Below are 15,564 nucleotides of genomic sequence, written 5' to 3' on the forward strand. Positions count from 1 at the left end.
TACTTTTCTTTCTCTTTTTTTTTTTGTTAACCTGAGATCCCATCTAGGAACCTCTTTTAATCAAAACCAAAGAATATGTGTAGCTCAATCAACCTAAAATTCTATTTGGTAATTTTTTTTAACCAAAGCCACCTGAGATCCTATATGGCGACCTCCTTTAACTAGAACCAAAGAATATGTGTAGCTCAGTCAACCTGAGATCTCATCTAACGATTCCCTTTAACCAAAGCTACCTGAATCCCATCTAGCAACCCCATTCAACTAGATCTAAAAAAATATATGTTTCAAAGAAGAAGTTGGAAATGAGAACTATGTGTTGATGACATGAGCGGCGCGTGGTCGATTCTGGATTCTTTTTGGAAAAGGGGTTGTAAGCGGCTGCTTGGGTGACGGGGGAGAAAGAGTTATGGTTTTTAGGATTTTTTATGGTTTCCCTCTATTTTGCAAAATTGCCCACCCTTTTATGTATGTTGAAGACTACTATTTATAGGTAAAAATATTGTTAGGTTTCCAAACTTGGTCCCTTAACTTCTTCTTTTTTATATAAATTTGATTTTTCTTATTTTTTTGAATTTCTCTTATCAATATCAACTTGAATAAGAAAAATTATTGATTTTAAAAATAATATGTTAAAAGTCAAATGCATTCCAAATATCTTTGAAAATTTAAATTCTTTTGAGACAATGATGATAATGTTAAAAATGATGCAAATATATTAAAAAACATATTTTTAGTATTTTTTTTGTTTTCTGTTATTTTTGAATTTTAAGAAAATTTTATCAAAAAGGTGGGTCAAAATTGGGTAACAACACTTTTTAAGATTTCAATGAAATAATGAGTTATATCCTTTAATTGTGTTTCTTCCTTTGATTTACAATCAAATTATTCTAAAAGGGATTCCCTCTAAGAACTCATAAGTACATTTTGAAGCCTCGCGTGATCTCATAGACTCAATTCATCTCTTTTATTAAAATTCATTTCCCCATTGGAATTTTGAAAATTGAACTTGCATTTTGATTTCAAAAATAATTTAATGTTTATTTAAAACGATATTTCTAACAATCTACTTGTACAATAACGTATGAATCAAACAACTCTTTTATTGAAATGACTAAACTTTAAACCAAAATGCACAAATAAAAAATGAATTGTCATCCTTACACCATAACTCTTGAGCCATATTGTTTTAAATGTATGAATAATGGTATGTACTAAATTCATTGCTCATAGACTCATGAAATTCATCTATTTGCAATGACCAAATCATCACATTGGACAAGATTACAGTTTATTGATTTTAATTACTTGCATTTGAAATAAGGAAAGGTCATCTTTGTTATTCCTTTCACACTCTAAAACAGTATATCCCTTGTGGTTCTTTTTTTTAGCCTGAATAATTTTTCTTTCATAAGAAATCTCAATTAAGATCATATCCCACACTGAGAGCAAGTGAAAATTTTAATGAGAAAAGATGAAAAAACCATTAGAAAGGTAAAAAGGGAAAAAAGCCTAAAAAACTCAATGACTAGGAGGCATGCTTAAATTTCAATGATATTTTTGTGTGGAAACCCTTTAGTGGGCAGCACAAGGCTTTGATAAGAGGGAACTATGGTTTGATGCAAAGAGAAAGGTTGGGAGGATGATTGGGGGGCATTTTAATTTTGGATAAGTGGGGTTGATGTTTGGGTATGCTCTCTACAAATCGATCCTGTAAGGATGGGGCTCGATGTTAACATTTCTATTAGTGATTATGTGGGTTCATCAAGACAGAAAAAAGGTGGTGATGTAGATTTTGTGGGAAAATGAGCTTTGGTTAGGGTACGCTTGGTGGAAGACAAGGGAGAGGGGGAGAGAATTTTAAAAAAAATTAAATAATTTACTAAAAATAAATATTTATATAGATGTTGTTGTTATATTTTGGAGAGATTTTCTAAAATATAACATCAACTAATTGTGAATCTTATTTGATAGTGTAACTAAACATGATGATGTTGTTAAAGTTCTAGTAGGCTAATTGTGATTATTTTATTTACACTAAGAGACAAGAAATAAAGTTTTAAAAACAAAATATTGACCATTGATAATATCAATAATAATATATCTTCATTTATTTCAAAATTTAAGTGCTTTAATAAGTAATTATTTTTAACAATTTAGTTTAAATTTTGTTTATGCAAATTAACTCAAGCATGTTTGTTTTGTTTTAAATTTTTAGTTTCATCTTATATTTATAATAATACATGATTATAAATTTATGGTATTTACATGCTTTTATATATATATATATATATATATATATATATATATATTAAACTGAATAAACAACTAATCTAGATTAACATTAAGTTATATCATTCAAATCTGTAGTAATTTTTACAACATGAAGTGCATCACAACATTCTTTGGATGCTTGGTCATTTTCATGCTTTTAATATTCTATTCTCTTCCATTCCGGTCCAAAGAATATGCTTATATACATCACCATTGTTCACTAATATGAATTATGCTGATCCTAGCTAGATATTATTAAATATTCTATTCTTTTTTTTCCTTTTCTTTTTTTAATTTCTACTATAGATATATATTTTGCCATGTATTCATAACATAACCAGTCATATTTTGTCATCATTGTAGATAACCTTTCATGCTTCTATAGACATTTATATCGATGAGAATAACACAATCTTAGAACTTTATGGTGATAAGAGACAATCAATTGCGTAGCATATATAACCGAAGCTCTACCCTAGATATGTTCGACTTGGGTATATATGCCCCGTAGTGATTCTTCTATGCAGTTGCTAAAGGGTTGCTAGAGGATATGTTCCTTATTTGACAATTAATAAATAAAAGTTCTATAAATTTCTTTAATTTTTTTCGATCCATGGCTCAGCTCAATGTAGGAAAATATGTAAAACCAACAAGAAGAAAGGGAATGATTCTCCTAAACAAGATATTGTTGTGTTCTCTATATATCGATCTCACAGAACAAGATCACTTGTCAAAAATCAATTTATGATTAACATGGCTTGCATTACTGTGCCCTCTACGTGCATGGAAAACGCTGGCTTCAAAAAGGGCATGTTCTGTGGCAGCCAAACGCTACAAAAAATTGCAGAGCAGCTCCAATTTCTTACTCCACCTAGAGTGAATACTATGGAAGTAGAGCACTTTGATGATAATACAAGTGATGAGTTTTGCTTGGTGAATTGGAGGAAGAAGAGAGCGGCTGTCTTGATTTGCCTCTTTGAAGGCAATGAAGGCGAGCTACGTGTTATTCTTACTAAGAGATCTATGAAGTTGTCTTCTCATCCAGGTAATTAATCAAATGTATAGAATGAATTGAAAACTTCCAAGTATTTTGAGTTTTATATAAATTATAAGTTGTAATTTACACTTGGCAAGCATTATTTTTCACAAAGATTTTCTCCACTGCTACACCAACCATCATTAGGGAGCAAATAGGGCTGAAATAGATTATCGAATGCCAAAATTTAATTGGTTTGTCTAATTATAGTGGGATACTGCTGGTGTGTCTCTTTCACAAGAGGATTCGAACAATAAAAGGATTCAATTGCTAGGGAGAAAAAGGATTAAAGGAGGGAGACTACAGTTCCATAACATAATTTTGCAAGGCTACTGATTTAAGTATCATGATGGGGAGGCTCATCAACACCAAGATTATATATATGGTGACTGCTTTTCTCCGGCACAAATGATTTTCCAACAAGAATTCCCTGAAAAAAATGCTTAAAATAGATATGGTAATTAATGAAAAAAAAGTATAATTGACCTAGGTTTACAAGTACTACTACATAAAATTGGTTCTTGAGTGGATTAATTCTCTTCAGTTGAAATCTCACTTCGTTTAGCTTCGTACACACACTTCTACAAGATAGAATCTAGTGACAATTATTCGATAATTATGTCAACATTTTGAGTAAACGTAATTAGAAATACATGTTATATATAGTAGTATTTCAAGTATTTATTTTTATTATACATGTTTAGCTGCATTTATTTAACTTTGAAGTACATTATATTAGTTTTAGTTGGAATTATGATATAACTTCAAATGTTAAATTTATATCTAACATATATTGGGAAAAATATATCACAATTTCCACAAAAATTAAGACAAATAATAATAAAATATATAATGATGACAATTATGAAATAGTATTATAATGTGTATCTACCATGGCATTTATTTTTATAATTTTTTTTAGACAAATTACACTAAAAGGTAATTTTATTTTAATTACAATGATTTAATTCCATCACTTGTATGATTTTTCCTACTTCCCTATCTCACTAGATATGAGTTCTGCCAAAAAACAATTTCTTTTATGAATCAGATTATTAGTAGAACAGAAGTAGAGTACAAAAGAGCTAAACATTAGCAAACTATAAAAATGACAGAAGAGGTAAAACATTTTCTAAAAAAAATTTTGATCAAAAAATAATTAAGGGACTCCTAAATTATTATTATTATTTGCAAGAAGCAGGAGATGTAGCATTGCCGGGTGGGAAGATGGAAGAAGGAGATGTAGATGACTCTGCAACTGCATTAAGGGAAGCCATGGAAGAGATAGGTTTGGATCCTCATCTTGTTCAAGTTGTGGCAAACTTAGAGCCCTTTATTTCCCAGGTATATATGTAGTGATGTATAATTTCCTCTTGGTAATTTATATGACTCAAACTATCTGATGATCCTGATCGAACCAGTGTTCTTCATGCAGCACCAGCTGAAGGTTGTTCCTGTGGTAGGGCTGCTAGCCAGGGTAGAAGACTTCAAGCCTGTACTAAATACGGACGAAGTTGACACTCTTTTTGATGTCCCACTGGAAATGTTTCTCAAGGTTTTCAGACCCTCTCCATACCTCAATCTTTTATTTTTCAAAAGTTGCATGCACGAACAATATTTGACAAATGCAAAACACATAATCACTACTAGAAAATAGCAAAACAAGAAAGAAATAAGAAATATTTCATCGCTGATTAAAGTCTGATTTCATCAGAATTACAATTAATAACAAACGGTAAAATATTGGTAGAAAACATATTGTGGGTGATTTATTTTCTATTAAAAATATAATCATTAATAAATTTTCAGTTTAAATTAATAACGTCTCAAACAAAAAAAATTAACTAGTAATAATTTTGTCGGTAAATCTATAGTAATTATTGCAAATTATCAATGAGATAAATCAAAGGTAAATTCATTGGTAATTATAAGAATTAATTTATAAAAAAATTACATCAACAGTGACAATTCCTGTAAATTTTTTTGAATGCTTTGAAACCCTTCAAGAAATCAAGTCCGATGGTAATTGTATTTCACATTCCGACAATAATTCTGTACATATTATATGTAGTTATTTAGAAAAAAGTTAAAACAAACAATACAATTAAAACAGGGACGTTGTTCATCAGTTGAAGAGGGGGTGACAAATGTGGAAGTCTCGGTGGCTGTGAGCGAGTGGTCTCGAGTAGAAGAGTTGGTATAGCTCAAGATGGAGGTGCTTGGTTTTTTGGCTTAGGGATGGTGGACATTTTAAGTGTTGATGGGTGTATGTTTTTTACTGTGGGTTTGTGATGGTGAGACTGTTGGACGTGGTGGTGGCTAAACTGGGATAAAAAAGGAGCAACGGCGGAGGAGGAAGATAAACAATGACTTGACTTTATGATTTTGGGGGTATGAGCACTGTCTGTGAGAGAGGGAGAACAAGCGGCTACTAGTCTGAATTATTATTTTTTAATGACTAAGATTTGGGTTGATCAGGTTTTGTTTTGTTGTTTTCTTTTATGGAGGCTATTACTGGAAGAGAGGCTGTCGTGAGTGTGATGAAGATGGTGGTGTTGAAGGAGGGCATTAAGGGTTTAAGCCTACTCTTCAGTATTTTTTTAATCCATGAAACAGAGGCTCCCTCTGGTTTTTTCGTTCCTCCACTCTTGTTCCTCCCGAGTTCTCTCTTTGTTGCAGGCTTTTGAAGCCCATCAAAGGCGAGGCTTGTGGGAATAATTTAGGATTTGATTTCGGGTCTTGATTGAAGATTTTGGGCTAGAATTATGGGATTTGAGAGATGAAGTAGGGATATTTAAAATCTAGTTTAATAGCTAAGTTTCTTGATTCAATTGGAATCTAAACTAAATTGAATTAATTTGGACTAAATCAATTGAAATGAAATAAATGAGTTGGTTTGAATTTAATTCAATTCAATTCAACTGAAATAGAATTAATTGAATTGAATTGAATTAATTGAAATGAAAACAAACGGAACTGAAATTAAATTAAATAAAAATTCAAGTGGTCCTATTAATATTTTATCATACAGTCCTTGTCTTTTTAGTTTTTCAATTTCATTCAATTAAGATATTTAATCTTGAGATTTCTTTCAATTTAAAATTAATTGATTTTTTCAATTCCAATTTATTTTTATTTTCCAAAAATTCTGAATTCATATATTTTTTATTATTATGTTCCTAATGATATCAATTTGTTCATTGAATTTAACTATTTGATGCAAATTCATCCTTTGTTCTTCATTTTTAAATCAAATTGATTGTTGATTTCAAATTACTTTTTCAATTAAACTCTTCATTGATCTCTAACTTGGCTATTTGTTTCAAAATCATCCTTAAACTTCAAATTTCTTTCAATATTAACCAAATTAAGCTATTTTCTAAATTTCTCTTCAATTGAAACCTCCATTATGTACCAAAAATTCTCAAACTTAATTTTTTCCTGTGATACTCAATTAATGGTTCAATTTCAACCCCAGTTATATTTTTTATTTTTTATTTATTTATGATTATTTTTAATACCTAAAAATGATGAAAATAACACAATAACTAAATTTATTGAAGAAATATTTTTTGGATTTTTTGAAATAAATACAAAAATTAAGGGTTTAGAATTTGAGTTATGAAAACTATGAGAGACATATTCATTTAAAAAAACTCATTATAACACTTATCTTTCTTTTAAACTTAAACATATCACATTCAAATTATCACAAGCATTACCACTTATTTGATAATTTTGGTACATGAACCACTAACAATTAAAGGGGAAGGTAATAAATTTAATATTATGGGAGTTAAGAGGTATTAAGTACTGTTGATATGAGTTTTAAACCGCGTGATAAATTATTCATCTTGTAATTGAGAATTTTAAAATTTATTTATATGTGAATTTTAGGATAGTAAAAATTAACAATATTACCTATAAGAAATTATTTAATCTATCAGTTTATATAAGAGTATAAGAAAAAAGTTTTTTAAAAGATAACAATATGTTAATATTACAATTATTGAATAAAAGGTCTCAATTCATCGCAACTAAATTACATATAATTATTTACATATTTAAATTTAATTTCTATCAAGTATCTTCTCCTTACTATATTTTTGGATAAAAGTCATCCAGGATAGAAAAATATTGACAAATTCTCATATAAAATGTATTTTCACACCATCATCTTAGCTTGGAATGCGATTGATTCTTTTTCTTAAGTAAAGCTTAAAATAGTATAAGATATATATTAAATATAAATCTCGCATATCAAAACATCAACATGCATCTTATTTTTAACTCTCTTTTTTTTTTAAGTTGAACAAGTATTTGCATAGATTGAATATTGAATATTTTATTTTTTAAAGGAAAACAAACGATAAAAATTTACTTATGATGTATATGTAATTCTTAACCTCTCAAATAGATACATGGATAGGAACTCCAACTTTTACCTCAAACAATAAATATATGAGAAGATGCCCAATTGAGTTGAAAAATGATGGAGAAATATCATCTCGAGTTTGTAAATTGTTTGAAAAATATTCATTTCAAGCTTTTCCACATGTTTGGTATGCAACTTGTTATAGCACACATTTCTAAAAAAATTATTAATCTTTACAAGTGCATCTCATATCTATTTTGAAAATAAATCCCTGAAAATAAATGGAAATAGTGTTAACATAAATATATAGCAGTTATAACTCTTCATTCCATACAATCTGTCATCCTTTAAATTCATCAATTTAGATATGTTTGAAGCACATTTATCAAGAAAATCTTAAGTCATTAGTAAACGAGTAAATGTGTATTCTTATCTAAAATAAAATTGACTTTGAGTTTTGTGACTCATGACCTATCATAAAATAACTTCATATTTTTATGATGAAAAACAAAAGATATATTCATTCTATCTTTTATATTGTCCTTTATCTTTCCTTTCTCATTCATCACCATATTAAAGTGTTTTTAAACATGTTTATATATATATATATATACACACACACATAACATCCGAATTATCACAGAAGCGATTAGTCTTTAAATAAGAAAGCTTCCAAAAAAAAATTATCCAATTGTGTGTTACATTAAAATCAGGAAACTTCTACTTACTAGATTAAAAATCAAACACAATGCTCTTATATTGCGATACCACATCATATAATTTTTCATTGACACTACCAATAGTGCAATAATATTCTTTTCAACTCTACCAACAAAAAAATTCTTTTTATTTCTTTCTATACTTATAAGATCTTGTTATTTTTCATATGGTATAGATAGGCAAATTATCATCGATAATTCCATTTGAAATATTGATACATTAGATGCCGACGGAATTAACGAGAGAATATTTGTTCAATTTTTTTTATTCTTTGAATTCCACCAGGAATTCCACAGGTATTCACCAACGGAAATATCAAAGTGATTTTTTATCCGTAAATATCATTGTAATTTATCAATATTTTTTTTTGTTGGTATTTGATAGTTTTCTAGAGTGAATTGGAGAATTTCTGTTAAACATCTGTAAATATCATTTTTTTTTGTTGGTATTTGATATTTTTCTGGAGTGAATTGGAGAATTTCTGTTAAACATCTTCATCTTAATTTGAGAAAAATGAGCATATTAGTTGTGCTTAATGGTGCTCAACACTTTCTGTTTTTCCATATAGGAAGAAAATCATCGATGGGAAGAGAAGGAATGGATGGGTTGGAACTATTCTCTCCATCTCTTCGATTTTGAATCCGAGAAAGGAGTTTTTCTCATATGGGGCTTAACAGCAAGCATTCTTATTGAAGCAGCCTCTGTCATCTACCAGCGGCCTCCATGTTTCGAGCATCATCTCCGAGATTTTCAACAATTACAAAAGGCCTTGAACAATAATAGTATTGCATGACGATTACCACATTTCTGCATGCGGTAATTACAAGTTAAAGAGTTCATGCAGTCACAAGGATTAGATAACACAAAATAATAGAATTTATTGTTATATATATTAAGCAAATGGAATAGATTTAGTTTCTGTTTGTTGTGTTAACAAGTTTGGTATATATATGACTTCTGCAAATTTCAATCAAAGTTATTTTTTAACTTCGGATTTTATAGAGAAATTATAAATATGATTTATTAAAAATAATATTTTTTTATTAAAATCAAAAGTCAGATTGTTTATTTAATCAAAATCTATAATTTATGGATTACTTGTCCTGCATCTATTTTTTAAGAAAAATTTCACTTTCACTTATTATTTTAATTTATTTTTTAATCATGTAATAATTATCAATACTAGAACTAAAGTATTTGAAGTTGAATATTCATTGATATTAAAATCATAAATATTATAAATAGACTATTTATAGCATATATAACAAATCTTTAGCAATTTAAAACAGAATCAGTGATATAGCTTATTTCATATATGATATTTAAAGGATAATAGTATCTTTTTTTATATATAATTAGTCATATATCATAAAAATTTTATTGATCAGTTAGGATTTCTACTTATTATAATATTAGGTAACAACTTTTTAAACTAAACCTTTTTCTCTTTAAAAACAAAAAGTCAAATATCTTTTTTTTTTATCTCCTTAAAATTTTAAAGTCGTCACAATATTGAATTCAAGGATATATATTAAATAGGTATTGGAATAGATTTAGTTTGTGTTTGTTGTGTTAATATGTTTGGGACATACATGACTTTTGCAAATTTCAATTTAAGCTATTTTTTATAGAGAAATTATAAATATGATTGGTTATAAATAATATTTTTTTTAATTAAAATAAAAAAAATTGGGTCAGATTTTTTATTTAATCAAAATCCATAATTTGTGGATTACTTGGCCTTCATCTTTTCCTTAAAAAAATTGCACTTTCAATTTAAAGCATTTTAATTTATTTATGAATCATGTAAAATGAACTCTTATGAATTTCAAAGAGCTGCAACAATTTGATTAGACATTAAATTATCATTTTTTTAATAGAATTTTGTAACAAATTAGGGAAATGTTTAAAACGAAAGCTAAGACCATGTCTTAGTCAAAGTCATTTGATTAGATAGTCGTTGTATTTGTCTTGCTATATATCTAACGCCAACCTTCCTTCCATCCTGGTTCCCCAGCATCTCCATCACTGACCAGCAAGAATCTTCATAATTAATTGCTCTTTCTAGTTTGTACGCAAAAGCAAAAGACTTGGACATGATTTTTCTAGTCTAAAATCAAAATATGCCCTTCCGATTCCCGTCTAGGCCAGGTCTTTAAATCCATCTCAGCTTGAAAAGTCACGTTGTTTTTTTTATCAAATTAATTATAACTTTATCGAAATATAATAATTAATTCTTGTAGTATCAAAATCAATTAAATAATCTCTTGATTAGTAGTGGTTGTACTTAATCTTTCCATGTTGCCCACTTACTTGTTTCCTTGTTCTATTTTTAAAAAAAAAAAGTAAGTTAAGAGTTAATTTTGAATTTTAAAAAAAGTAAGTTAAGAGTTAATTTTGAAATAGATGAAAATGATTAATTTATGAATGGATTTAAGAGATTAAATATTTGATTTCCAAAACTATGAGGATTAATTAATTGATTTTGATAAACTACATGGACTAAGTTTATGATTAACTAGTGTTTTTTCAAACAAGACTTTATCCACCAACGTGTACGGATAAATCCCATTTTTCTATTTCTTGAATTGGCCGATTTCAAAGAAATTTCATCCCATTTTCTCAAGGGGCTAGAAGACACAACTCTCAGCTCAACTTAATTAAGGAATTAATCTTAATTAAGCAAGCTTTGTACTTATAGATAAATACCTTGATGAAATAATTAGAGATAATCATCAAATATAATCAAGGCAAGAATTTTCCTTGAGTGTATGAATCGAATAGAGACACACCATTCCCTTTTTGACACAGCAATCTTTGTGTTGGTCAGTCAATCTTTCATCTGCTGTTTTTGCCTGTATCTTACAAAGTATTCCATGTGTTCCACATGCATCTTGACCGAGCAGGCACGGCAAGTTCACGGCACCTTTCAAGGTGGTATGAATATTGTCTATTAACATTGGATAATATTCTAAATTCATGTGTGCGTGTGTGCACAGGCAGAAACAACAAGAAAACGTAACAAAGAATTATGCCAAATAAAATCATCATATAGAAACATTAATTTGAAATTTTATAATATTTTCTCTTCAACTAACTGTTAGCAATTATCTAATTGTAATTATGAATAATCAAATAAAATCATAATACTTGTGATCTTAAAAATTTATGTTTATCATATTCGCATAATATCATAAAATCTTAGCAATTATGCGTATACAGTAACACTAAAACTTTACATACATTGGTATCACCATATATCATAATCAAGTAAGAACTAATAAGAGTCATGGTGGTTGTATATCATCTATTAGACATGGTTCTTTCCATGCACTACAATATTAGTCTTTACCTAACATGATATCTAAATGAGAAGCACATTATCGGTCCAACAATAATGTCTTTGTCAAAGTCAATTAATTCTTGTTATAATTATTCTAATTCAATCATGTATACCAAATAGGAAACAAGAAATATCATAAACATCTTTATAATTAAGCTCATGGTGTCAAATATATAATCATCATAAAGTCATGAGATAATATGAACAATTATATGCCATGATACTATCCTTTCTACAAGATTGCTTAAAATCTTCGACGACAATCCTTCTGTTAATGTATCAGCAATCATAAGATTAGTGCTAATGTGTTCAATTGACACTCCTTGTTCCTAAAATTATTATTTGACAACAAAGTATTTCAACTTTATATGTTTGCACCTCTTGAATACATATCATTCTTAGGAAAAAAAAATTACAGTTGTAGAGTTATCTCAATAAATTTTCAGCGACTTAGTGATATTTTCAACTACTCCAGGTCTTGAAATAATGTTTTACAACTAATTTTCCTTAATTGTAGCCTCAAAGCGTGCATGCTATAAATTTAGCTTTCCTAATGGATGCAGTAATAATAGATTATTTTGCACTCTTCTATAAAATTGTTCCTCCAGCTAAAATGAGCAAATAACCAAATATGGATTTTCTTATATCCACATATCCAGCAAAATATGAATCTAAATCTAAATATATAGTCATCTTAAGATGATCAAATTTTTATAAGTGAGCATATAGTCTTTCATTCCTTACAAGTATCTCAATATTTTCTTTGCGGCCTTTTAATGATTTAAACTTGGATTAATTTGGTACATGATTAACATTTTAATAGCAAAATTGATGTTTGGCCTAATACAAGTTTGAGCATGCATCAAGCTCCTAACAATTAATGCATATAGAATTCCTTCCATTTATTTATGTTTCAATTCATTCCTTAGGCATTGAATGAAACTAAACTTATCTTCTTTTTTAATAGGCCTTTTGAGATAATCTTAACCATCCTTCTGATTTATCTTGGAATATTTCAATCACAATCACATAAGTTATCCCTCTTATGTCTTTCATCTTAAAGGTATTAGAGAAAAATTTCTTAATCTCATGTAAACCATGATCATTAGTTACAAGCAAGATATCATCAACATATAGAATTAGAAATATGAACTTGCTCACTGACATGATCAAAATATTGATGTCTTCTCCCAAATGCAGGAGTGTCGAAGTAATAATAACCCGGCAAAACCGGAGTCGAACCACAGGGAGATTAATTGTATAAATTATATATAATAATAGTACAATAACAACAACAACAACAATATTAACAATAACAATAATAGTAGTAGTAGTAGTAGTAGTAGTAGTAGTAACAAAGAAGAAGAAGAAGAAGTTAATGAGAACTTTGAGATAGAAGATTAACGTAAGGATTAAACAATAATAACAACGAATGTCAAGGTTAGAGGATCTACTAATAGTATGTCAAACAAGTATAGTATAAACTCTTATTATTCAATTGGAAACCACACACAAAGGAGGTTCCAATCAGATTATAGATTGTTAACATGATTACATTAGTTTATGTTAACAACAAATCAAGTTTCTTTCATAGCTCAGGTGTCGGTTATACCATACATTATGGGCTATGAAAGTGCCAAGCATTTGTTGTACCAAGTGTTATACAACATAAATCAAGATTAGTCATTTAACAAGCAAAGTATTAAAGAGTGAACAAGATAACAAATATAAAACATGTTAGTATCAAACATTAAAGTCCATATTAAGTTTACATTATACTTATTCTTACACCATTAGTGTAACCTTTTCACCTTGACATAACTAACTTAGCTAGACATAATGAAAGAAAGCAAAATAGATAAACAAAATAAGAACATAAAAGTTAACTAAGTAAAGGAAAGGAAATGAAAGGCATAAACTTGATATTAATGAAAGCAAAGCATAAACATTACAAAAAATACAAAGAGAGAAAGTAAGAGCATGATCTTGATCTGGAGACCAAGATGCCTAAATGCATGGCAAATGTCTCCTTTTATAGGCCAAAATTGGGAACTATTGATTTGATGACTAATTGATGAGTGGGTGGCCAACTCTTGACTTGGTGACAATCCTTATCTTCTCTTGTCTGCCCAAAACTTTATTAATAACATCAGAATTAGAACTACTTGAAAACATAAAAGTTATAGAAAATTGACTTATCTTTCCAGAAAAAAATAGAGGTCATTTGGATTTCTAAAACTCCATATATGGGCCAAACACTGAATAGTGTGTGGGTTGTAGGACAAATTCGGGCTTTTTTGTTGTTGCTACAATTTAGACTTGAAAATGACATTTTTAAATAAATTAGATCTAAATCCGAGATCTACAACTCCATATATAACCCAATTACCAAACAGTGTTTCAATTTGGACTGCACCGGGATCTCTTTTCTAATTTTGGCCATCTCTTTGTCCTTTCAATTTTAGTTCTTAAATTCATCAATCAATTATTTTATTTATTTGATAGGCCTGCATTTAAAATGAACATTTACCACAAATTAAAGGTATCTTATATTATTAGATATGTTATTATAAAACATGTTTTAGTTAAGGAGTTATTGATACTTCAAATGCAAAATGATGATATAAAACCTTTATAAAAATACACTTTTAAGTACTAATCACTGACATTAACCTTTATATATATACACTGGTCAACAATGTTTTCCTTAAATTTAAAAGAAGTAATGGTATCATTAAACTTGAGATAATATTGTCTAAAAGCTTATTTAAGTCTATATATTGATTTCTTAAACTTGCACACCATATGCTCTCTCTTTTTTTCAATTGAAAATCCCTTAGGTTGATCCATATAGACTTTTTCTAAATCTCTTTTTAGGAAGATTATTCTTACATCTATTTGATGCAACTATATGTCATGATAAGCTATTAAAGTCATAATAATTCTAAATGAGTCTTTCCTAGACACTAGTGAAAAATCTTTTTGTAATCTATATCTTTTTTAGTAAAACCTTTGGTAACAAGTGTGTCTTTATATCTTTCAACATTGTCATTTGAGACTCATGTGATCTTGAAGACCCATTTACATCTGACTCTATTACAACCTTTAGGTATTTTAACAAAGTCTCAAACTTTATTTTGTTCCATAGATTTTAGTTTATCTTTAATAGCATCAATCCATTTCTAAAAATTATCAATATCAATAGCATGTGAAAATGAGACTGGATCAATACCAATTTCTTAGTTAAATTCTGACTCTTTTCGATATACCACATAATCATTTTAAATAGCAAACCTTTTTTTTGTCTTTAAGACCTCCTTAAAGCTATTTCTTGTTGTTCATCTATTATAGGTTCATCAACAATGTCTTCATGATAGGGCGTATAATCATTAATTTATTGTTCTTGATAATTGTTGAAATGTTCAACAATTTAAGGAACAACACTATAGAAGATGTAAAAGATAAAAGGATTTGTACTTTAACTTCTTGAATTTTTATATTCTACACTATTTCACTCCCACCAAATTCATTATTTTCAATAAACTTAGCATTTTTAATTTTAATAATTCCTATGCTATCGTTAGGAAAATAATATTTATACCCTTTAATTTTGTATAAGTAACCAATGAAGAAACCATTAGCTGTTCTTGAATCCGGTTTTTAAAATAATATTAGAACTAATAAGACGGTTATATTTAAACAAACTAAAACATCCATTCCTAGATCTAAAACAATATCCAGCTTTATCAAGTTTGGATAAAGAAACTATATTTTGAGAAAATAAGTATACATAAGGAATTTTAAACAAGTCTAAATGAT

The 15,564-nt window shown here is 28.4% G+C and overlaps 1 protein-coding gene across 3 annotated transcripts; it reads left to right on the forward strand.

Moving 5' to 3' along the window:
- The first annotated feature begins 2,855 nt into the window (after nucleotides 1-2,855).
- Nucleotides 2,856-9,389, forward strand: LOC105141352 (nudix hydrolase 15, mitochondrial-like). 3 transcript variants are annotated; one of them, XM_011048541.1, is made up of 4 exons: nucleotides 2,856-3,316; nucleotides 4,503-4,651; nucleotides 4,743-4,862; nucleotides 5,421-6,206. In XM_011048541.1, exons 1-4 carry the CDS (start codon nucleotides 3,016-3,018, stop codon nucleotides 5,508-5,510), a joined length of 660 nt encoding a protein of 219 aa, XP_011046843.1. In that variant the 5' UTR covers nucleotides 2,856-3,015; the 3' UTR covers nucleotides 5,511-6,206. The 3 variants fall into 3 exon arrangements, with proteins under 3 accessions (XP_011046843.1, XP_011046841.1, XP_011046842.1); XM_011048539.1 differs by lacking the exon at nucleotides 5,421-6,206 and adding an exon at nucleotides 8,971-9,389 and having other exon boundaries at nucleotides 2,862-3,316; XM_011048540.1 differs by lacking the exon at nucleotides 5,421-6,206 and adding an exon at nucleotides 8,971-9,389 and having other exon boundaries at nucleotides 2,864-3,316; nucleotides 4,509-4,651.
- Nucleotides 9,390-15,564: the final 6,175 nt, after the last annotated feature.

This window comes from Populus euphratica, unplaced genomic scaffold, assembly GCF_000495115.2.
Source record: "Populus euphratica unplaced genomic scaffold, PopEup_1.0 scaffold329.1, whole genome shotgun sequence".
Taxonomy (NCBI): Eukaryota; Viridiplantae; Streptophyta; class Magnoliopsida; order Malpighiales; family Salicaceae; genus Populus; species Populus euphratica.